The sequence below is a fragment of the Heterodontus francisci genome, chromosome 37 (assembly GCF_036365525.1).
Source record: "Heterodontus francisci isolate sHetFra1 chromosome 37, sHetFra1.hap1, whole genome shotgun sequence".
In the NCBI taxonomy this organism is placed as follows: Eukaryota; Metazoa; Chordata; class Chondrichthyes; order Heterodontiformes; family Heterodontidae; genus Heterodontus; species Heterodontus francisci.
This window is the reverse complement of record NC_090407.1, coordinates 19,128,354-19,152,127: the sequence shown is the minus strand read 5'-3', so window position 1 is coordinate 19,152,127 and position 23,774 is coordinate 19,128,354. Positions and strand designations below refer to the sequence as shown.

General features: G+C 40.1%; 1 protein-coding gene across 5 annotated transcripts in view; it reads left to right on the top strand.

Annotated features, from left to right (window-relative positions):
• Window positions 1-23,774, top strand: part of kcnab2a (potassium voltage-gated channel subfamily A regulatory beta subunit 2a) — a 319,177-nt gene that overhangs the window by 265,302 nt on the left and 30,101 nt on the right. For all 5 annotated transcript variants that reach the window (XM_068017207.1, XM_068017211.1, XM_068017208.1 and 2 more), the window contains 3 exons: window positions 1,296-1,339; window positions 3,155-3,241; window positions 23,215-23,300. In XM_068017207.1, coding sequence (XP_067873308.1) covers window positions 1,296-1,339; window positions 3,155-3,241; window positions 23,215-23,300 — 217 coding nt within the window. The remainder of the gene's footprint in view (window positions 1-1,295; window positions 1,340-3,154; window positions 3,242-23,214; window positions 23,301-23,774) is intronic.

Genomic DNA, 23,774 nt, shown 5'->3' with positions numbered 1-23,774 from the left:
ATCTGAAATAAAAACGAGCAATGCTGGAAATACTCAGCAGGTCTAGTAGCATCTGTGGAAAGGGAAGCAGAGTTAACGTTTCAGGTCAGTGACCCTTCATCAGAACTGGCAAATATTAGAAATGTAATAGGTTTTAAACAAATAAAGTGGGGGTGGGGAAAGAGATAACAAAAGTGAAGGTGCTGATAGGACAGGGTCACAGAGAATAACTGACCAGGAGGTCACGGAGCAAAGGCAAACGGTATGTTAATGGTGTGTTGAAAGACCATGCGTTAGTGCAGAGAGGGTGTTAATGGACAGAAAAATGAACAGCCTTGGCCCAAACACAAACATGAAAAAAAAACAGTGCGCAGGCACATGGTAAGAAAAATGAATGATGAAACAAACTAAAATAAAAAGAAAAAAACTGAAAATAAAATGGGGAGCCCGTCATGCTCTGAAATGATTGAACTCAATGTTCAGTCCAGCAGTCTGTAGCGTGCCTAATTGGTAAATGAGATGCTGTTCCTCGAGCTTGTGTTGATGTTCACTGGAACACTGCAGCAAGCCGAGGACAGATATCTGGGCATGAGAGCAGGGGTGTGTGTTGAAATAGCAAGCAACCGGAAGCTCGGGGTCATGCTTTCGGACTGAGCGGGGGTGTTCCGCAAAGCAGTCACCCAATCTGCAATTAGTCTCCCCAATGGAGAGGAGACCACATTGTGAGCAGCGAATACAGTATACTAAATTGAAAGAAGTACAAGTAAATCGCTGCATCACCTGAAAGGAGTGTTTGGGGCCTTGGATAGTGAGAGAGGAGGTAAAAGTGCGGGTATTACAACTCCTGCGATTGCATGGGAAGGGGACGAGTTGTTGGGGGTAATGGAGGAGTGGACCAGGGTGTCACGGAGAGAACGATCCCTTCGGAATGCTGCCAGGGGAGGGGAAGATGCGTTTGGTAGTGGCATCACCCTGGACATGGTGGAAATGGCCGAGGATGATTCTTTGGATGTGGAGGCTGGTGGGGTGGAAAGTGAGCTTTCATTTGAAACGTTAACTGCATCTCCCTCCACAGATACTGCCAGACCTGCTGAGTATTTCCAGCACTTTTGTTTTTATTTCAGATTTCCAGCATCTGCAGTATTTTGCTTTTATTTTACTGCTTTTGCGAGATCTTGTCCTCATCAATGTAGTAGCTTACCTGGTGTTATTTGGAAATGTGATCTGACCTGGGTTAACCAGAACGTGTCAGTGACTTATTACTGGAGATTGACCCTTAAATAATGCCATACTTGTCACTTGTGTTTCTCTTGCAGGGCGGAGACTGAGCGAGGACTCTCCCGAAAGCACATTATAGAAGGTAGGACACTACACTGGTATAAAAATTGCTGTTGGCAATGTTAATTCTTCCATGAAAGTATGAAATGTTTATTTGATGTGAGCATGTTAAGTCTTTATGATAACATCAGTGCCAGTAATTCTTACCTTGTTGACATCTGCAGTTATAAGTAGAATCTGGGATCTTCACTAAGACAGAAATTGCCACGTTCCTGGCCAGGGAAAAGTAGAAGAAGACAGGCTTAGGCAGGGTGAAGATAGCATTTTGTATCTGGCATGCATGCACAGGTAAAGGATTTAGTGTTGCAGTGTGCTAAATAAATGGTGCTGCATTTTCTTTAGCCTCAACCTGGCCAACGGAAGATGATGCTGTCAGTCTCTGGTTTCTAAGAAAATACATTCAGTGTGCAAAGCCAACCATTCTATCAACCCATTTCTGTAAATCATAAAAAGAGTCTGTCTTCAATTTCCACAGAGAAATGAAATTACTTTTTGCAACTTATATAAATTACTTAGATGAAGGGACAGAAGATATGCTTGCTAAATTTGCTGATGACACAAAGATTGTTTAGTTTCGTTTAGAGATACAGCACTGAAACAGGCCCTTCGGCCCACCAAGTCTGTGCCGACCATCAACCACCCATTTATACTAATCCTACACTAATTCCATATTCCTACCACATCCCCACCTAATCTAACTTGTGAAGAGGACATAAGGAGGCTACAAAGGGATATAGATCGGTTAAGTAAGTAAGTGAGTGGGCAAAGACCTGGCAAATGGAGTATAATGTGGGAAATTGTCCACTTTGGCAGGAAGAATAAAAAAGAAGTATATTATCTAAATGGTGAGAGATTGCAGAGCTCTGAGATGCAGAGGGATCTGGGCGTCCTAATGCATGAATTGCAAAAGGTTAGTATGCAGGTACAGCACGTAATTAGGAAAGCTAATAGAATGTTATCATTTATCTCAAGAGGAATTGAATACAAAAGTAGAGAGGTTATGCTTCAGCTATACAGGGCATTGGTGAGACCACATCTGGAGTACTGTGCACAGTACTGGTCTCCTTATTTAAGGAAGGATGTAAATGCGTTAGAGGCAGTACAGAGAAGGTTTACTAGACGAATACCTGGAATGGACGGACTGTCTTATGAGGAAAGATTGGACAGGCTAGGCTTGTATCCGCTGGAATTTAGAAGAGTAAGAGGCAACTTGATTGAAACATATAAGATCCTGAGGGGTCTTGACAGGGTGGATGTGGAAAGAATGTTTCCCCATGTGGGAGAATCTAGAACTAGGGGGTCACTGTTTAACAATAAGGGGTCGCCCATTTAAGACAGAGTTGAGGAGAATTTTTTTCTCTGAGGGTTGAGAGTCTTAGGAATTTTCTGCCTCAAAAGACGGTGGAAGCAGAGTCTTTGAATATTTTTAAGGTAGAGGTAGATAGATTCTTGATAAGCAAGGGAGTGGAAAGTTATCGGGGGTAGGTGGAAATGTGGAGTAATCAGTTCAGCTATTTATTAAATTTATTTTTATTTTATTTATTTTTGTTTTAAATAAATTGAACTTAAATATTTATTTATTATTTTATTTTTTATTTTTATATTTATTTATATTTTAAATAAATTGAGCTTAAATAAATTGAAATAAATGTACTTATTGAATGGCGGCGAGCCGAGTGGCCTACTCCTGCTCCTAATTTGTCTGTTCGTATATATTTGTTCTTAGCTTCAAAACACTAATTGCATTATTTATTCTGCTAGCCCCATCAAATTCTGAGCTTCATATGATTGTCAAATTGATCGATTTTTAATGGGTGTATTTATTCTGTTTTGGCAGGACTGAAGGCTTCTCTTGAGCGATTGCAATTGGAGTATGTGGATGTGGTATTTGCTAACAGGCCAGACCCAAATACACCCATGGAAGGTGAGTTTCATTGCATAAGTGGAAAGTTGCTAACTTTTAATCTACAGGTTTTATAAATGCGCTCACTTTCTCTCTTCTCTTCCCCATTCCCACCCTCTTCCAGAAACTTCTGCTACAGTAAAGATTCAAGAAATATAGATTGACACATCCTTACAACAACTAATAGACTATTTACTAATCATTAAGCTGAAGTTAACTTTATATTAGCAAAATACAGGACCAATTTGTCTGATCATTTAATATGTGAGTGCCGATGTAAAGGATTAATTAATAATGCACATTAATTTACTTACAGGGAAGTAATTTCCATTGCCACATCTCCAGTTTTCTCCCCTTTCATCCCCTTGTCTCTTGACATGTAGATTCTTGATGGAATACAGTTCCACAAGTGGCAGCAGCCCTCAGGTACCCTGTCCATACACTATTTTACTGCGGGGACATCCTTGTTTCTCTTCACTGGCCCAGAACTACTGGGCTTGATTGCCGCATCCCAATTACTGGCCTGTCTGAGATCAGCTAACTCATCGTGGAGCAGGAATCAAACCAGGGATCTTTTGGTATTTGTAGTTTAAGGGTCATTCAATGCTGTAAATTCCAAACCTTTCATATAGAGTGCTTGTTTCCACCAATCACTGAAGTTTAATGTGTATAATTTTCATTTAGTTGACACCTCATTCAGACATTAGTTAAAAGTTCGGGCTATTTAGATGATTCACAGGAGCATAAAGAACTTGTAGCATGTAGTGTGCGTGTGTAAATTTTAATCCATACCATGGCTTTGTTACTGATTTTAGTCACTTTGTTTTGGGAGCATATCCACATACCATTTCCCTCATAAATGGGAGAGGGAGTTGTTCCTGGGTTACTGTCATGTGCTTCCGAGCAGGGACCTGGGAGAAGTTGCCCACCTGGACTTGCTGCATGAATTACAAGGCTGCAAGGGACCTGTTTAAGGAACGAGATTGTCTAAGGAAAGAGATTTCCTAACCAAATAAAAGTTGCCAACACAACATATCCTGTTACGTATTTTTGGTTTACTAATGCTAATTTGTTAAAACTAAAAGAACAGGACTGTTTTTAAGCTGTTTATATTTACTTTTAATGGAAAATCTTTAAAATTGGATGTCATTGTGTGGACAAGTCCAGTGCTTCCACATCTAGTGTCTGGGTTCAGATTCAACAAAGAAAGATTAGACAAGGGCTGTAAGTAAGGTGAGGTGAGAGTGACTGCCCTTGACATCAAGGCAGCATTTGACTGAGTATAGCATCAAGGAGCCCTTCAAAATGGGAATCTGGGGGAAACTCTCTGTCGGTTAGAGTCATACCTAGCATAAAGGAAGATGGTTGTGGTTGTTGGAGGTCAATCACCTCAGTCCCAGGACATTTCTGAAGGAGTTCCTCGGGATAGTGTCCTCAGCCCAATCATCAGCTGCTTCATCAATGACCTTCTCTCCATCATAAGGTCAGAAGTGGGAATGTTCGCTGATGATTGCACAATGTTCACCATTTGCAGCTCCTCAGATACTGAAGCAGCCCATGTCCATATACAGCAAGACCTAAACAACATCCAAGCTTGGGCTGATAAGTGGCAAGTAACATTCGCACCACACAAGTGCCAGGCAATGACCGTCTCCAACAAGAGAGAATCTTACCATCTCACCTTGATGTTCGATGGCATTACCATTGCTGAATCTCCCATTTTCAACACCCTGGGGGTCACCATTGACCAGAAACTCAACTGGACCAGCCACATAAATGCTGTGGCTACAAGAGCAGGTCAGAGGCTGGGAATTCTGTGGTGAGTAACTCACCTCCTGATTCCCCAAAGCCTGTCCACCATCTACTAGGCACAAGTCAGGAATATGATGGAATACTTTCCACTTTCCTGGATAGTTGCAGCACCAGCAACACTCAAGAAGCTCAACACCATCCAGGACAAAGCAGCCCGCTTGATTGGCACCCCATCCACCACCTTTAGCATTCACTTTCTTCACCAGTGACGTACAGTGGCAGCACTGTGTACAAGATGCGCTGCAGCAACTCACCAAGGCTCCTTCAACAGCACCTTCCAAACCCGTGACCGTTACCACCTAGAAGGACAAGGGCAGCAGATGCATGGAAACAGCACCACTTGCAAGTTCCCCTCCAAGCCACACATTATACTGACTTGGAGCTATATCGCCTTTCCTTCATTGTCGCTGGGTCAAAATTCTAACAGCACTGTGGGTTAACCTACAGCCCAAGGACTGCAACAGTTCAAGAAGGCGGCTCGCCACCATCACCTCGAGGGCAGTTAGGGATGAGCAATAAATGCTGGCCTAGCCAGCGATGCCCACATCCCCCCCGAACAAATAAAAAAAGTGAAATGTTTGATCAACCTCAATCCAGTTGCCAACACATACGTCTTCATACTGAGCTGAGTTAGCATTGAATAGGTTTAATTTACAAAACTTCCCAAGATGGGTGGTTTAAGTGTAGATCTTTTGGGAAATGTAAATTATATCATTTGTATGAGGAGAAACTCAAAACAATATAGGGGAAAATCACATTGCATCTGACATCTAGATTGGGACTATACCATGAAATTTAGGTAAACAGGCATACACAATGGATGGCACAGTAAGCATTCCAGTCTAGACTAATGGAATAATAGTCTCCTCAGTGTTGGCTCTGAGGGTCCCATGTAAAATGAATGGAGACAATCTACTGGACAAGGTCTCCCCACAAAACTTGCAATGATTTGGCATTAATTGGCTTGCAGTTAGCAATTTCATTCAAAGAGCTGCTGGATGGCTGGTGAAGGAAATGGAAAAAATATCACACTGGTTTAATGGGGCTATTCTTTTGAGGATGGGGAGGAGGAAATTTGTTGGACCAGATCGCAGGGTGCTTTGCTGTGCATCAGAATTCTTGACCATCCTCTAGGAGTACTTGATGCTGAGATGAAAATGGAAAATACTCTATTTGTCAGACTGACATTACTCTCATTTTGGTGAGTGGAATTCTTGCAAAAATGTTGGTAAACATTGGTTGAAGAGTGTATCAGAGGTCCAGTATAACTTTACAGTATCTGTTCATAAGTTCATATCACAAAGCACTCTTAGGCCAGTGGTATTCTAAACGGCCACCGTCTTGATGTTTGATGCACCCTTTTCTTTTGCTAGTGTGATGCCACAAAACCTGTAATTATGTCACTTGTCTGTGGCATCATCACTAGATAAAATGGCAGATCCATTTTTCTCTTTCTACTGACTTAACCCCCTTCTTGAGGAACAGTTCATGTTGAAAGCCATTGGAAAATGTGACATTAAGCCTCGTAAAAGTTTCAGTGCATCAAGCTCTGTTGAACTTATTTGAGGTGTGGTTTTGAAACCAGATCTTGCACCTCTGACCTTATACCATCACTTAGCTGATCTCAGCTGGGGCAGTATTTGCAGCACTACAATTAGTCTTCATGTTTCTAGATTGGGGAGGAAGAAAGTCAGCCAGAGTTCCCACTCCTGATCACTATTCATGACATAGGCTGGAAAGTAATGTGCATGAATGTTAGGTGAGAATAGGATCAGGCTTGGTTGTGAGACCATGTATAGTCAAATGGCCTGCTATCACTCACCTCCTCTCATTACAGCACCGCAGCCCATTGTGGACAATTGTGTGTGCCCATCATTGTTCCAGGCGCTTAGCAGCTCTCATGACTAACTCCATTTCTGCTGAAATTACCTTACTTTCTAGACATTTTACAGGTTGTTTTTGTGCTATGTTTCTTTACATAATTGAATATGGAATATATATCTATAGAAATAAAGCTGTATTAGATTACTTTTGTAATACTGTATATTAATTACATCACTCAGCATGTCAACAAAATGCTAATATTTTAAATTGTCAAGATCCTCTGAAGGATTCTTATAGTGAAAGATCTTCACAGTTCATTACTGAAATTTTCTTGTTCCAACCATACTGGTAATGGTAAAAGTGACTAAAGGCAATAGTGTTACTGTGGCTTCATCATTAGTCCACATGATATAAGTTAAGTAGTTTATAAAGCAATGTCCCTTTTGTAGTCCTACATAAACTGTTTTTGTGTCTGGCTGGATGGATGGTCTAAGCTCATTTTCAACGGATGCCTGTCAAAGATTTAAAGTTTTAAGCCTATAATCCTGATGTCAGTATTGCATATACAATTTGGAGTGGAATTACAATTGCACCATTAAGATGTTAATAGACAGTAAAATTCAGGAGTGCGAAAATACCCTTTGGTGCAGAAGTTCAGTTGCATGGCACCAGATCACATCGTTTACACTAGAATTTTTTTTGAAGATTTGTAAGGTGTTGTATATTTTACAAAGATTGGCCGAGTGTGTGTTGCAGGTCTGTTCACTTTGGGTTTCTGTTTTTGTATCTTCACACTTTTCCCTTGGAGAATAGTGGGAAGTAATGGAAGGATTCACAGGTTGATTTAACAGTCTGATGTGAATACTCCTTTAATGGCCGTAACCATCTTTTTGCCAACTATTTGGGGGGGTGCGATGTGGAGGTGGAGTGTTTGGAGGCGCCACAACCCATATATTGAGTTGGGTGGGTGGGGTGGGGTGGGGAGGCACCCTCACTCAAGTATCCTGCTGGATGTTAATCAAGCCTTGAGAGCTGAAGCTCCATTTGCCAGGACTGTCTGGAGTGGGGTTTGAATCGTGCACCTTCTGACTCAGATGGGAATGCTAATACTAACAATGTTTCACTTAGGTTAACTTAATGTCATAAAATCAGGGAGAAAAGACTGATTTATTAACATAAGGTGTTCAGTGTAATCTCTTAAAAGCTTCTTGTCTAATATTTAGATTTCATCGCCTCAAAATGCTTCTGTATAACAGCTTAGAATGCTGTCTCCTTAGAGTCCAAGTATGGAAAGACAAAATCTAGATTTGTAGCTGCTAGGAGTTTTTCATAGTTCAGCTGCCAGAGTATGAAAATTTTCAAACTCAAATACCCTTTACTGAAATCCAAGTAACAACATTGAACTTTACAAGCAGTTTTTATCATTTACAGTTTTAGATTTTCACCATTTCTAAGTAATTCCATTTGAGTCTTCTCTTTATAATTGTATCTCCAGTTATCTTACAGTTTTTCTCAACTGTCCTGATTACGCCCTTGAACATTTGCTATTAATCCTTTGAGTACATGACTCCCTTATATGCATAAAATTAAGAGCTCTTCAGTGGAAAGAGCAATATTGAGTTATATAGATTTGATCTCAAGTCCGTGCTGTGTTAGCTGATGTCGCAGTGAGCATCAAGAGGTCTTGACAGTAATTGTCAGTGGAAGATTAAACTATGGAGGGGATAGCCATGCTCAATCTTGTTCTCATCCCACTCATACATTCCAGCGGGGGTCAGTGGATAGCGATCAAGAGCAGGCACCCATGATGACTGTTGTTTTCGTCCTCCCCAACTCAAAGGCACCATTGATCAAATCGGGGACCACCTTATCTGTCTGTCTCAAATACTCATTAAACTTGTTCCATTGGGGGGCTAATTTTAATTGCATGTCCTTTCCCTTGCATTGTACTGATTGGAACTGTGAACTTGATTGCTGTCTCAATCCAAAGTGTATGATTTTTGCACTACAGCCCTCCTGCACAAGTTGGGGTAGGGTGTTGGGAACTTTATCATAAAGCCACTTAACAATAATAAGTGACACTTAATATAGTGCCTTTAAATATTTCAAGGTGCTTTACAGGGACAATGAGGGTGAATTAACACCAAGCAACGGTTCTGAGAAGGGATTGAATATATGGGTTTGAGGAGGCTTTTGAAAGTGCAAGATGTAGAGAGGTGCAACATACCATTGTTTTTGTAGTGCACGAACAATTTGGTTAAGTGCATAGGACCTTTTTAAATTCTTTTGCACAGCAACTTAAAGAGGCCGACTTGTGTGCGGCCTACAAGGGAACTTTCGGATTGCTGCGTGGCCATGCAACATCAAGGGAATATTGGAGAGGTGGTGAGCGTTAAGCAGAGAAGTCCAGGTTGTGAGTGTGTGACTGACACCAATAGTGGAGTGGAGGGCACACAGACCAGAGCTCAAAGAGCATAGGGATGCAGGCTGGGATGTTCAGCTATTTTAGTCACACTTCATTATTTCTGGAACAATTTGGCAGTCCTCCTCAAGCTTCTTATACATGTCTTTTGGATCCAAATCTAGCACTGTGGCTAATATTTTTCCCACTGGCATTACTACCATACTGCTGATCACTGAAGGCCAGTTCATGCTACATTTCACCCCTCCAGTTGATTTTGCCAAATAGGTTTGATTGGTACTGCATTTAAAATCTAGCCTATGTAGGTAAACAAAAGGGATACTGTCTTTTTAAACTGAGCATTTTCATGCCTCAACTGATGGAATGCATTGTTTTTATTTTTACTCATATTTGAGGCTTTACAAGTTGGATGTATTTTATAATGAACATATATGTTTCTAATGAAGGCAATCATTTCAGCGGGCTACTGTTTTCTGAACTGGGAAGTCGTGTGTGTGTGTAATATGTATGTATATATAGAATTTACTCTTGCCTGTCCCATGCCCTAAATTCTGCAATGTAATGTGCCTTCAGCTATAAACTCTGGTTTTTTAAATCTTCTTTTATTACCAGGGGATGCATTTAGTTCTTCAAAATCAAGAACATTCATCATTGAAGGTACACAGTACCCAAGAAATGAGTATTAATACTTAGCTGTGTCTGAGGCATTTTATGGGACAGATTGTTCGTTCACTCTGCTCCTACTTCCACCCCGTCCACCCACAGAAGTAACTTCCCCATAAAATGCAAGTTACCTGACTTCTAAAAACATCTTGCAAGTAAATAAAACTGATTCTGTCCTCCCCTTTTGCTTCTTATTTTTGAACATGTTTCTTCATTTATGAACGCCTATTCCTCAATCCTAAAACTTGCATGCCATACAATTGCCAATCCATTAGGTCTCAGCACTTTAATTGAGTTTCATTTACTACATGCTTTCAGATTTGTCAGCATTTCATTTTGAATTCCTGTCATTGTGAATGATAGAGCTGTGTATAGTAATGTTAAATAGATAGAATGAACCTATTCTTAGAAAGTTATCTGCTTACTTTATTTTTATGGAGATTTTGTTACTAGTTTTGTTTGAAATTAAGTTGTATGTCTCATCCTACCTGAGTGTGTGCTTTGGCTGTTTTTTTTAATTAAATGTTTGTGAGATGGTACCAACTCATTTTATTTTCTCTCAACTTTGTGAACTTTTCCCCCCCTCATTTTCTTGTTGAATTTTTTTTATGTTGCTATGAGCAATGTGTAATAATTAGGCTGCTACGACTTTTAATCCTTATCATTATAAATCAATATATTACTAAAATTAATCCCTGTGAAAGGTAGCAGACAGCCTTCATATTTCCCCATTGCTGAATGTGGCATACTGCTGAAGTAGAATGGGGATGAAGGAGGCTGTTGTAATTGTATCTAACTTGGGTAAGTATGAAACCACTAAACTGAAACCTGTTCTTGTGGTCACTTTGATTAAGCAGCGGGAAGTTGAGTAATTCTGTTTAATTTAAGATCTAATGGTTTTTGTAGTGTTTTCCCCCACCACCTTCTCTTCCTTTTCCCCAACCCAGAATGAGTTGTGCATTACTGGTGTGGAGCCATTAGATGTCACTAGCACACTACATTTAAAAAAGTGGATTAGAAATTTATGGGTGCAGTAAGCACATACATTTCTCGGTCCATCCTCCCACTTTCCTATGGCATACATCTTCGGCCAATCTGACACTGATTTTTGTCTTTTGAAAATTATTTTAATCAAATAGAGCCCATCTTAGATAAAATAAGGGAGTCCTAAAATGGCCAGAGCAATTGGTAAATATGAAACCTGCAACCAGATTAGCCCCTTTACCAGCCTGGCAAGCATCTGCCAGTGTGATTGATGTAATAGATGCAGTGGAATCTTCTTGAGAAGAATTGTAAATTGTCAGTTACCTGAAACAGGACTAGATGTTAAGAAAGATTTCAATATTGATTACAAAAACTAATCAACTTTTGGGTAGCACCAATTTCCTGTTCCTTGATCTGGCTAATGGAGTTTTACTACTCTAATTGAGTTAACAAAATGCCCTAGAAACATCTAGTGTTGGTAAACAACCTTATCCCCATTCCACTAGAAAGGAAATATGAAACATAAAATCTGTAACCATAATCAAATCCATGTAGAAGTTAAAGGTGGACAAAAAAATCAAATTTAGACGTAAGATTGAAATTTAGGTATTATCTTCATACCAGATTACATTTCAGCAAATAGAAAATATGGCAATGGAAAATAAAAGTTTATCTTGATGAGAATTTGATACAAATTTTATTGATCTTTGGTGAGTTCCACTGCATTTTATGATATGTGAATACCATTCAAATCTAAATATGGGTTATTATCATCCGAAGTAAAAATTTTTCAAACCTATAAACAGGCAATGAAAGGGATAAGCTGTTGTTCATGGCTAATCATTTTGCCTGGGAGCACTGAACCACATGTAGTTAAGGGGGTGATAGGTTGTGGTCCTGCTGGCTCAGTGAGTTTATCTAGTGAGCAGCTGAGTCATTTGGACCAGGAAGGTGCCAGGTTCAATCCTGACTCTTGCTGAGTTAGTTGACCTCAATTTGGGCCTAATAATTGACATCGGTACCACTGGTTTAGGGAGGGGGAAAACAGCTGGTGTTCCACTGCTGATTGCTGTTTAGTAATCCGTACTGGAAAGTATGGAGTAAGGGCAGTCTCAAGTTCAGTTGTGTCACCTCGCACGGTTGAGTAACCTACACCATTCTATGTGGATCACACATGAAGAATGGCCTCATGAGTGAGATGCCAGAGGGTGGACAGCACCTATGAAACTGTACCCCAACAAGGAGTCAGCACCTTCCAGACATGAGGGCCGGGAAGAGAATTTCAAAAAAAGCTATGTAGGTTACTGAGAGCCAAAGATACTTGGAACGCGTTTTATTATTTCCAAATTAAAATTTTGGCAAATTTTGAGATTTGTCAAATTAAATGTTGTGATCACAGCCTAATTTTGCCATTAAAGCTTAATTCAAGGCATGACATTTTAATGTCTGTTCAGCCATCTATGGTTGTGCGCACAGTTAGTTGCATTGCTGAAAGTGACCATTTAGTGCAGGTTTCACTGTACATTCATAATTGATTATTGCAACCCCTACCATAGGTTATTTTAGTGATAGACTGGTACTGTTTTTAGTTAAGGTGGTCTTGGTATAAGATCTTGCTAGGTGTTGCAATCACCATTGTTGAACCATTGGACAGCAGTCATTCTTCATTCAGACTATCCATATGGATTTGCTCCAAGAGCCAATGTAAAGAATTGTTCAGCTACCTGCAACTGCTTGATTCTGTTCACAAGGCTGAAGGGGTGGAAGTAACTGATATGGAACTCTGGAGTGAGTAACTAATAGTATGTAGGTCTGAATAGGGGGATTGTCCAACATCAGGTTAATTCATATCCGTACACTTGAGGTACCTGTCATTTCAGAACATTGAAAACAAAGTACAACAGGAACACGAGTCTTCTGGGGAACATTCAGTGAGACACTTTGTCTTCTATATAAGTGCATAGTGGGGTTGGGGTGACTGTTAATAAAAGATGATACTAGTGTGCTAAACATGAAGGTGACCTGGGGTTGCATTAAGACACAATGCAACTGGATAAAGTTAAATACAAATATGTATTACATGGCACTGAACAGTAGAAATGAGATGGAGGAGAAGAACTGTAGCCAATGCAGAGAGATATGCAAGAACAGCAAGGTAATAATTTTGGGTGATTTTAATTATCCCAAGAAAGACAAGAATAAAGGTAATGCACTAAAATAAAAGCAAAATACTGCAGATGCTGGAAATCTGAAATAAAAACAAGAAATGCTGGAAATACTGAGCAGGTCTGGCAGCATCTGTGGAGAGAGAAGCAGGTCAGTGACCCTTCATCAGAACTGGCAAATATTAGAAATGTAAAACGTTTTAAGCAAGTAAAGTGGGGGTGGGGCAAGAGATAATAAAGAGAAGGTGTTGCTAGAACAAGGTCACAGAGAATAACCGACCAGAAGGTCATGGAGCAAAAGCAAACGGTATGTTAATGGTGTGGTGAAAGACAAAGTGTTTGTACAGAGAGGTACATAAAGGTAATGCATGTGATCAAAGGAGAACAATTGGGAAATAGTGATCAAAGTGTAAACAGGTTCAATGTAAGAACAGAATAGAATAACAAAGAGTCAATGATAAAGATGCTGTAATCGAAAAGGACAAAGTTCAGCAAGGTAAAAAGATATCTGGTCCAAATTAAATGGGCATGGTCAGCAAAAGGTCAGGTCAGCAGTGAGAAATCTTCAAATATCGGATTGACCAAGTGCAAAATAAATATATTCCTTCAAGGCATAAAGGAATGCATCAAAGAATTGAGCTTCATGAGTAAATACATTAAACTAAACTGAGGCTTAAAATGAAGGCATATGATAAAGCTGGGTCTAACAATACTAAAGATAATCATGAAGAATATAGAAAGTGTAGTGGGGAGATGAGAAGGAAGATTAGAAGGACTAAAGGGGAAACGGGGACAATTAGCATATTTGTTAAAGGCACTCCTTGAAGAGGTGACTAGTAGATAAAGATATAGTGTATATGGATTTCCAGAAGGTGTCGCACAGGAAGCTTGTTAGAAAAATCCAGAAAGTTGGTATAAGCAAAAATGTAGCAGTGCGGAAAGCCAGTTGGTTGAAAGACCAGAAACAAAATGTTAGGGTGTTGCTCAGATTGAAGAAGTGTTGTACCCCAGGGGTGAGTGCTAAGTGCATTTCGGTTCTTGCTACATATAGATGATTTGGGTATAAGAACTGCGAACTCAAAATTTGCTGTAACACCAAAATAGGAGAATTGGCAAGCTGAGGTCTGTAAGAGAATTCGGAAAGGCATAGACATGTTAGCAGAATGGGCAAATAAGTGACATGAGATTTAATGTGTATGAGGTGTTGCATTTCGGAAGATGAAACAGGGAATGGGAATATATGGCCTTTAAGCTTTATAAATAGTGTACAAGAATAAAGAAATAACAATGAACTTACACTAATCAGTAGTTAGGTACTATATAATGTCCAGTCTTTTTTTCTTTCATGACCTCAGGACATTCCAAATCTTTACAGACAATTAAGTACATTTTTGAACTATAGTCATTATTGCAATGTAAGAACCGCAGCCAGAGTTAGAGTACAATTAGGTTTTGGGCACCCTATTGATAGTAAGAATATTTAAATAATGGAGAGAATACATCACATGTTGAAGGATATGATGGTTACAAGGAGGTGCTTGAGATGCTGTGACCATTTTCACTGGAGCAGAGAAGGCCAAGAGGAGATTTAAGTTTTTTAAATTATGAATGGTTTGGATAGAGTGAATAGAGAAAGGCTATTTCCTTCAGTTGGTGGTAGTCAGCGATGAGGGTTCATCAATTTTAAATGATCACTAAGAAAGTGAGGAGAAAGGTGGAGAGAAATTTCTTAACACAGTGATTTGTTGAAGCATGGAATGCTTTGCCATAGGGAGTGGATGAAGCAGAGATCATTGTATCTTTTCAGAGAAAGTTGCTTAAAAATTTAAAGCAGAAGAGACAGGGAGAATGCTGTCCAGTGGGATTTGATTTGGATTGTTATAGGATTATTTAATACAGCACACAAGGAGGCCATTCAGCTCATTATGCCTGTGCCAGCTCTTTGAAAAAGCTATCCAGTTAGTCGCACTCTCCTGCTTTTTCTCCAAAACCCTGCAAATCTTTCCTTTTCAAATATATATCCAGTTCCCTTTTGTGTGCTGTAAACTTCTGTGGCTCTGTTTAAACTTGTGCAGTGAGGATGCAGCAGTGTGACCAGATGAGAGCTTTGGTAGCAGCACCTCTGTACAATCAAGTAATATACACCTTCAATAACATTTGTACCAGTCGATCACTAATTGTTTGGTCCTAGCCCTTGTGTTTTGTTTAAAGCTTTATCTATACTTTCCTTTCTGTTCGATTAAAGTGAAAGCCTGCTAAACTACTTAATGCATCATCTGTAAAGTAGCAGACCTGGCAGAATTACTGCTGAATTCTTCGTGCTTTTGTCTATGGTGCATGTTTAGCATTTTCAACCTTTGTCTTTTTCTCCTTTTATCTTTGGCCTATATGTGCCTGTGCATAATTTTATGGAAAAGCCTGCATGATGACAGATTGGGCTGAGAAGCCATGGCGGGGTTATTGATTGTTTTTTGGGGTTCATTTTTTAAAAATCTTTTAATCCACAAGTCTGGCAGTAAAAATTAAGATATGCCTTGCAAGCAATGTATTCATGTAACAGAGCCAGACAGGATGGAAGAAAAGGAAAGGGAGGGAGAAAATGACCGACCTACATTCTGAATTCATTAATAAAATGTTTTCTTTTTAAATATCAATGCTTACTGCTGCAAACTACTCTCAGCCCTTTTGACTGTTTGGTGGATTCAGGCCTAAGCATTCAGTTTTGTGCCATTTTACTGATTGGTGTTTTTAAACCATCCCTCTCTATCCAATTGACTAAATTCTGTAGGTTCTACTCGGTGTTTGAGCAGCTTTGTCCCTTATTGTTGGCCTACATGAGACAATAGAACTTTTTTTGAGGACTGCAGTTGTATTTGTTTTGCACCCAAATATTACATAGGGCCAAATTTATTTCCTATAATGCACTGTATCCAGGAATACAGTGTTATAAGGAGATATTTCTAAGTGTTAGTGTGTTTATTACTATGTTAAACTGCTGGTTATGGCAGGCTGGAAGCAACCATTTTACTCCCCCTTCTCATGATCACATCACGAAGCTCCACTCCATGACATGAATGGGGAGCACTGTCCTCTGATCTCTGCTCTTATTTGTGGAACATAAGGGAGAGTTCTGGAGAAAATAGCTGCCCCCAGTTTATCTCGTACAGTCAGCTACAGGGAGCTTCTTTTAAAATAGTTAAAATAATGAGACAATTCAGCAAAATATCCTTTCCCTTTAAGAAATGTTTTCCAGGTTTTGCAAATTGTGCTTATTTGATATTTCTAATCATCATAAGGTGGCCAACACCAATCATTTTTCTGTTGTTTCCATTGGGGAAAAAATTGTTATAGAAGTTGTACAAACAATTTTATTGCTCAAATGAATTTTAAAGGTATCAAGAGTGGAATGTAGCCAATGCACACCATGCCATTTCTAGCTCAGCGAAGGGAAGTAAACGTTAGATTTTCATTTTAATATCAATGAGAATAAATCAAACATTGGTTTATATATTGTAAGAAAGAGAGCTAGAGAAACTGTAGGATGAAAAAACTATATATCTGTTCTGAAATCCATCTGTCTTATTCTCTCAATATTTTTTTTAAATTGACTACTTTAAACAAACTTTTTGATTCATCATAGTGTTCTTTCAAGTGCTTAGTAAGTTGCCTTTCTACCCATTGGCAACGAGGATGAGAAATTAGCTGGGGTTTCCACTCCTGATCACCAGCAACCGCAACATCTGACTCTGCAGTTGGATAGCCTGGTCACACTCACTCCGAAGGCTCACACACAAAAAATGGCCACTTGGGCAAAAATATCAGAAGGAGCCCCATGACTGGATCTGTACAATAGCAAGCAGTCAATGCCATCGGGAAAGAAGTGGAGAAAGTTGACAAGGAGAGTAAAGATTTTAGGGGGACTTTCGATCAGTGCAGTTTTGGTGTGGATGCTTAGCACACTTGCATACAGGAACAAAGAAAATTACAGCACAGGAACAGGCCCTTCGACCCTCCAAGCCTGCGCCGATCCAGATCCTCTATCTAAACATGTCGCCTATTTTCCAAGGGTCTGTATCTCTTTGCTTCCTGCCCATTCATGTATCTGTCTAGATACATCTTAAAAGACGCTATCGTGCCCGCGTCTACCACCTCCGCTGGCAACGCGTTCCAGGCACCCACCACCCTCTGCGTAAAGAACGTTCCACGCATATCCCCCCTAAACTTTTCCCCTCTCACTTTGAATTCGTGACCTCTAGTAATTGAATCCCCCACTCTGGGAAAAAGCTTCTTGCTATCCACCCTGTCTATACCTCTCATGATTTTGTACACCTCAATCAGGTCCCCCCTCAACCTCTGTCTTTCTAATGAAAATAATGCTAATCTACTCAACCTCTCTTCATAGCTAGCGCCCTACATACCAGGCAACATCCTGGTGAACCTCCTCTGTACCCTCTCCAAAGCATCTACATCCTTTTGGTAATGTGGCGACCAGAACTGCACGCAGTATTCCAAATGTGGTATACCACTGCACTGAACATTCAGAACAAAACAACACCCATTGGAAGCTTTGCCCTTAAGAATATATGTATGATATTGCTGATAGTAAATCTGATGTTCAGATTTTGTTAAAGTCCATACCTTTGTCCTTGTAGTCTTGCATTTATTGTCAAGTCATTTGCTAATTGTGTGTGTGTGTAGTTTAAGTTTGCTTCATGCCCTCATTTTCCCATTGATTTCACACTGAAGACTTCTTGCCTAGCTTAATCTCCTATGGGTGACAGATTTTCAGTTACAGTTGGGTATTGCCATTTTCAGTTTGTTTTCAACTGTTCACGAGACAGCTTTTATGTAGGGTAAAACGGACATTATTCTCCTTTAAAGTGACTTTTAACCAGCCAGAATTAGGGAAAGGTTGAATTTTCCCGCAACCACCATTCCATGTGGCTCCATAAAGTAGCTGACAAAGGGCTCTCTTGTCTGGAGCATAGGGGCTTGTGACCTTTTCCGTTTTTTTATTTAGCACTGCAATTGTTATAGCCATCCTTAAAAAAAAAATGACTGCAAGAAAAACAGAAAATGTTAAAAATACATGGCAGGTCTGTCAGCATCTGAAAAGAGCAAATTCAGGTTAATTGAGAACCTTTGTCATTTCTTCTCAGACTAATGGACTTACTATTTATTTACAGCATACACAACTTTTTACTTTGTCGTGTAAATGTGTGACTGCTAATAAATATGAATATCTTTCTTGACAATCACCTGACAGTAGAGACTACCGAGTGTGGTGAGATACAAATGTGCTCTAAATAACAAAGTTCAGAAAATTGTATTGTCCCTGCTCCTTAAATTAGAAAGAAGAACTTGAATTTATATAGGGCCTCTCACTCCCTTAGTACATCCCAAAGCACTTCACAGCCAATTTTTGAAGTGCAGTCACTGTTCTGTCAGTAAACAGGGCAGCCAATTTGCACACAGCAGCAATGAGATGAAGGACCAATTAATGTGTTTTGGTGGTGTGGATTGAAGGATGAATGTTGAAGCACTATCCTCTTGTCCAAAAAGGGCTTTTTTTTTTGCCTATCTGAACAGACAAATGGCACATTGGTTTAACAGCTCATCTAAGTGATGGCACCTCAAATAATGCAGCATTCTTTCTGTACTGCACTGAGGTATAAGTTGTGTGCTCAATTTCTGGAGGGATAAGAAAAAAAGATCATTTTGGTGGCCAGTCTTGACAAAACCAACAAGTTTATACTGAAATTAGTCCCGCATTCACATGACTTATGCATGGGAATCTGACTCCGCTAAGGTTGATGTAAAAGTTATATGCCATCATCTTTGGATGCGTTTGCCCAGACTGTTAGGTGGAGCAGCTTATACGAACTCAGAAATCAAATGCAATCCACCTAACAAAGCACATGTTTGCTGTCAACATGAAAAGATACTGATAGTAGTTGTGGAAAAGTCTGCTGTCCAAACCAGTCCTGGTTTTTTTCTTTTGTTTATTTGGGCTGTGGAATACCTGAACCTGTGGAAAATTGGAGAAACCCACTCATTTTTGTAAAAGACTCCAGAAATTTCAAAGGAACACTTCTCTGGACATTATTGGTACCCTGACTTCACAGAACAACAGAAATAGATACACTCCCTGAAAAATATACATCCTTGATTTAGCTGTATTTGCTAAGTGCAAATCAGTCACCTTGGTTTTTAAAAAGTGATCTCTTTTGCTACATCATGTCCTTAAAATGAAACGAAACAGTTCTTTATTGATCATAAATGCCACTGCTAACGTTTCTCTGATGTTAACAGTATAGAAGAAGAAAGATGGCAAAGATATGGATATGAAGAGGCAGACTGGAAAATTAGAGAACAAATTGGGTACAGAATGATCAAAATGCAAGACAAGCATAGCTTTAGCGATTAAATGTAAGTTACCATTGTGAGTTCCTGCAGGATGAGGTTGCTAATTTAGTGCCAAAATAGGAGGTTTATACCATGGGCATATGTTTAACAGTTTAATTAGAACTTGCCCAGTTCATTTCATTCACCCTTACAGCCAGCAGCTGACGAGACATTCAACCAGGTGGTGCAGTCTAAGTCTCAGGTGAAAGGTCAGTGTTTGATTCACTGATCACCCAATCCACCTTGGCACATAATTGGCCCAAATTGCTTCATGAGTGGAAAATGTGAAAGGAACATGAGCTTGAGATGCTCCAATCTGCTGATTTAATTTATTTGTAAGTTTTTTTGTCAATTTGTACATAGGGAGGTTTTTGTGTAAATACTGAAGTGTGGATAAATGGTGAATGTATCACTCTGTATTAAGCATGATAGACCAAGAGGGTCCTAAGTTGAGTCCCCAATCTGTACTGTTAGCCTCATCTAAGTTGGCATTTGGGACATTACAATTGACCTCCGCGCTGCTAGGCTATGGAGGGTCAGAATCAGGCAAGGTTCCCATCCCTGATTGCTGTCCATTAACCCTTTACTGGAAATTGTATATGTCTGAAGGTATAGGGATGAGTGGGTTCACTTGTGATCAAATAGCTTCCTGGTACTCACTGCCTAGACTCACCTTTGGGCAAGGCAGAAGATGGTGCCTGTGGAACTGTATGGCAGCGGCTCCCTGGACGTTTGAGAGAGCAGAGAGGAAAAACGAGGGGAAGAGTACTGCAGTCCATATTGAGTAGAAGGAAAAGTTTGGCATGTCTGACATATATGGCAATCAAATTTATGGCAAAGGAGATAAATCACAATGGTAAAGGAAAGAGTTTATCTCGGGCACACCATGCCACAAAGAAAAATTGCTGCAAAATAGCATTTGTGTTTGAGCCAGTGATCCGACTTGAATGTGTTTTTTTTTCATCTTTCTGCAAGCAGTTAAGTGGTTGAGTGTTCAATCTGTAGCAATTGCAAAGTTCAGCTCCTTCCAGTTCTAGCAACATTTTTAATATACTTATTTAAAATCTGATTTTGCTCTATTATTGCTGTTTACGGTTGTGCGCTATAGTGCAGTGATACTCATCAAACCGTAATGTTAGAGCAAAGACAAGTTTCGGCGTGCAGTCCATCACTCCTTGTTGCGATGTTCCCATGGCCCTTAAATACTTTAAAAGAAAAAACTGACTTACATTTATGTAGCCTCTTCCATGCCTCAGGATGTTTGAGTCAATTAATCATTTTTAAAGTGCCAGTGTTATAAGGCAAATGTGACAGTCAATTTGTGCATAGCAAGGTCCCACAAACAGAATGACCAGTTGGTCTGTTATTGGTGGTGTTGGTTGAGGGATAAATGTTTGCCAGGGCACTGGGAGAACTCCTCTGTTCTTCAGATAATGCCATAAAATGTTTTACATTCAACTGAGATGGTAGATGGGTCTCAGGTTAGCATCTCATCTAAAAGACTGCATCTACATTGAACTGTCTGCCTAGATTTTATTCTCAAACCCTGGAATTTTTTTGTATTCATTCACACAATATGGGTGTCATTGGCAAGGCCAGCATTTATTGCCCATCCCTAATTGTCCTTGTGGTGGTGAGCTGCTTTCATAAACTGCTGCTGTTCATGTGGTGAAGCTGCTTCATGGTGCTGTTAGGTAGGGAGTTCCAGGATTTTGACCCAGCGATGATGAAGGATCACCAATATATTTCCAAGTCTGCCTGGTGTGTGACTTGGAGGGGCACTTGCAGGTGATGGTGTTACCATGCGCCTGCTGTCTTTGTGCCTCTAGGTGGTAGGGTTTGCGAGGCGCTGTCGAAGAAGCTTTGGCGAGTTGCTGCAGTGCATCTTGTAAATTGTATATGATGATGATTTAACCTTGACCTCATGGCTTGCTAACTCAGTGGCAAGAGTACTAACATTGAGCCAAGACTTTTTGCATGGCATTGTGAGCCTTGAGATTTTGATTTACACTCGAGTAGTGAGTCAAAACCCACAGCAACCATGCTTTCCTTTCTGTTGGCAAAGCAGGGAGGGAAAACTCACTGTTTTTGTTTTTTCATTCTTTTAGAGTCACTAAGCATAATGGGGATTTTATTTTGATGCCCGAATGCTTTTTTCTTTGAGTCACAAGGTGAGGAATACAAGTGGTGGAAATGGAACATTTTTACCATTTCAGACACCAGATTCAGAAAACATTTTCAGGTCAGGTATGGCATAGTTAAAAATTACTCTGGCCAAGCAAACTGCCTCAGGCTTAACCTCAAAAGAGCACTCCGTACTGAACTGGTGTGACATTTTCCCATTTCCGACACCAGCCATTCAGTGATTTCCTTGAGATTACCAATTTACTGTCAGTTTTTGAACTATGGGCTTGTACCAAATAGGAACTGGACTGAATATGAATCAAGGTCCCAGAACTGAAAGGCCAGTGTCTACCCCACATCAATTCCTCGTTCAGGAGTGTTTTTATGGTATGTTGGTCTTCATAGCAAGAGGACTCGAGTACAGGAGCAGGGATATCTTGCTGCAGTTATACAGGGCCTTGGTGAGGCCACACCTGGAATATTGTGTGCAGTTTTGGTCTCCTTATCTGAGGAAGGATTTTCTTGCTATTGAGAGAGTGCAGCGAAGGTTTACCAGACTGATTCCTGGGATGACGGGACTGATTGAGTCGGTTAGGATTATATTCGCTGGAGTTCAGAAGAGTGAGGGGGGATCTCATAGAAACCTATAAAATTCTAACAGAACTTGACAGGGTAGATGCAGAAAGGATTTTCCCGATGGTGGGGGAGTCCAGAACCAGGGGTCATAGTCTAAGGATACGGAGTAAACCATTCAAGACTGAGATGAGGAGAAATTTCTTCACCCAGAGGGTGGTGAACCTGTGGAATTCGCTACCACAGAAAGCAGTTGAGGCCAAAACATTGTATGTTTTCAAGAAGGAGTTAGATGTGGCTCTTGGTTTTAAAGGGATCAAAGGATATGGGGCGAAAGCGGGAACAGGTTACTGAGTTGGATGATCAGCCATGATCATAATGAATGGCGGAACAGGCTCAAATGGCCTACTCCTGCTCCTATTTTCTATGTTTCTATGTTATTAGAATGCTGACAGATTCTTGATCTGTCAACAAAATCTGCAATAGTGAAATCTGCGTTAGTTAAAGACTTCAATTTGAAATGATTATAGTTTTGCCAGGTATTCCGATGTGCAATCTAGTGTAGGTAGGCCTTCAAAAAGGGGATGTTGTCTCTTGAGTCTTGCCGATCCTCAGACAAACAATTATTTTTGGCACTATTTATCAGCTTTATTCGGTACCGTCCACACATTCTCCATTGTCTTTCTTTTGCCTGATGCAGAAAAGGCAGAAAAATTGGCTCATTCTTTCTTTTAATTTTCTTTCCCATTTTTTCATACATTTACCCAAGAGTATCACAATCATCACACAAGCTCCTCCCTCATTTACTTTACTAATCCAGCAATACAAAGGAATTCTGAGGGAAGTTAAAAGGTCAGAATGCCTCATGATTCCACTGTTGCGAGACAGATGTACACTGCTTGCAAGATGTCTTGCGGCAAAAAGACCCCTGTTGTGAAACCAGTAGCAATACACATGCATATTGTGGAGCAGCCATGAAATGCCATTTTGAAAAAAAATTAATTTGCTTTTTTTCCTGACAGAAACCGTAAGAGCAATGACGCATGTAATTAACCAAGGAATGGCCATGTACTGGGGCACCTCACGATGGAGTGCAATGGAGATCATGGTAAGAGCAGTACAGGATTTTGAGCTTCATTCTTTTGTATTTTTCAGAGAAAATTAATATTAAGGGTCAGAGGTGTGGGATATGGGCTTGTGTACAAGATTCTTCACTCAGTGAGTTTAGAGGCCCAACTGAGTCACTGTCACAAGTGCTGAACTTGGTCAGTTTTTCCTCAGTGGAGAGCTTGTTTTGTCCTGTACCATCCTGTTGCAATTGGCACAGGTGCCTGTACAGTACCGGACAATCCTTCAGCGATTGCATTGTATTAGGCTATCCTATTGTAAATGGGACAGGTTTTCGCACAGTACCAGAACATTCTATAGTAATTGTGCACCATCCTACAGCAGTTCAGTTATCTGTACAGCACTGGTTCATCTCCATAGCAACTATGTTAATAAAACAACAGTAGTAAGGGGTTTACTTGCAAGCAGAGTTTTACGTGTAGTTGTACCAAAGTGACTAATTTTCTGATTGTAT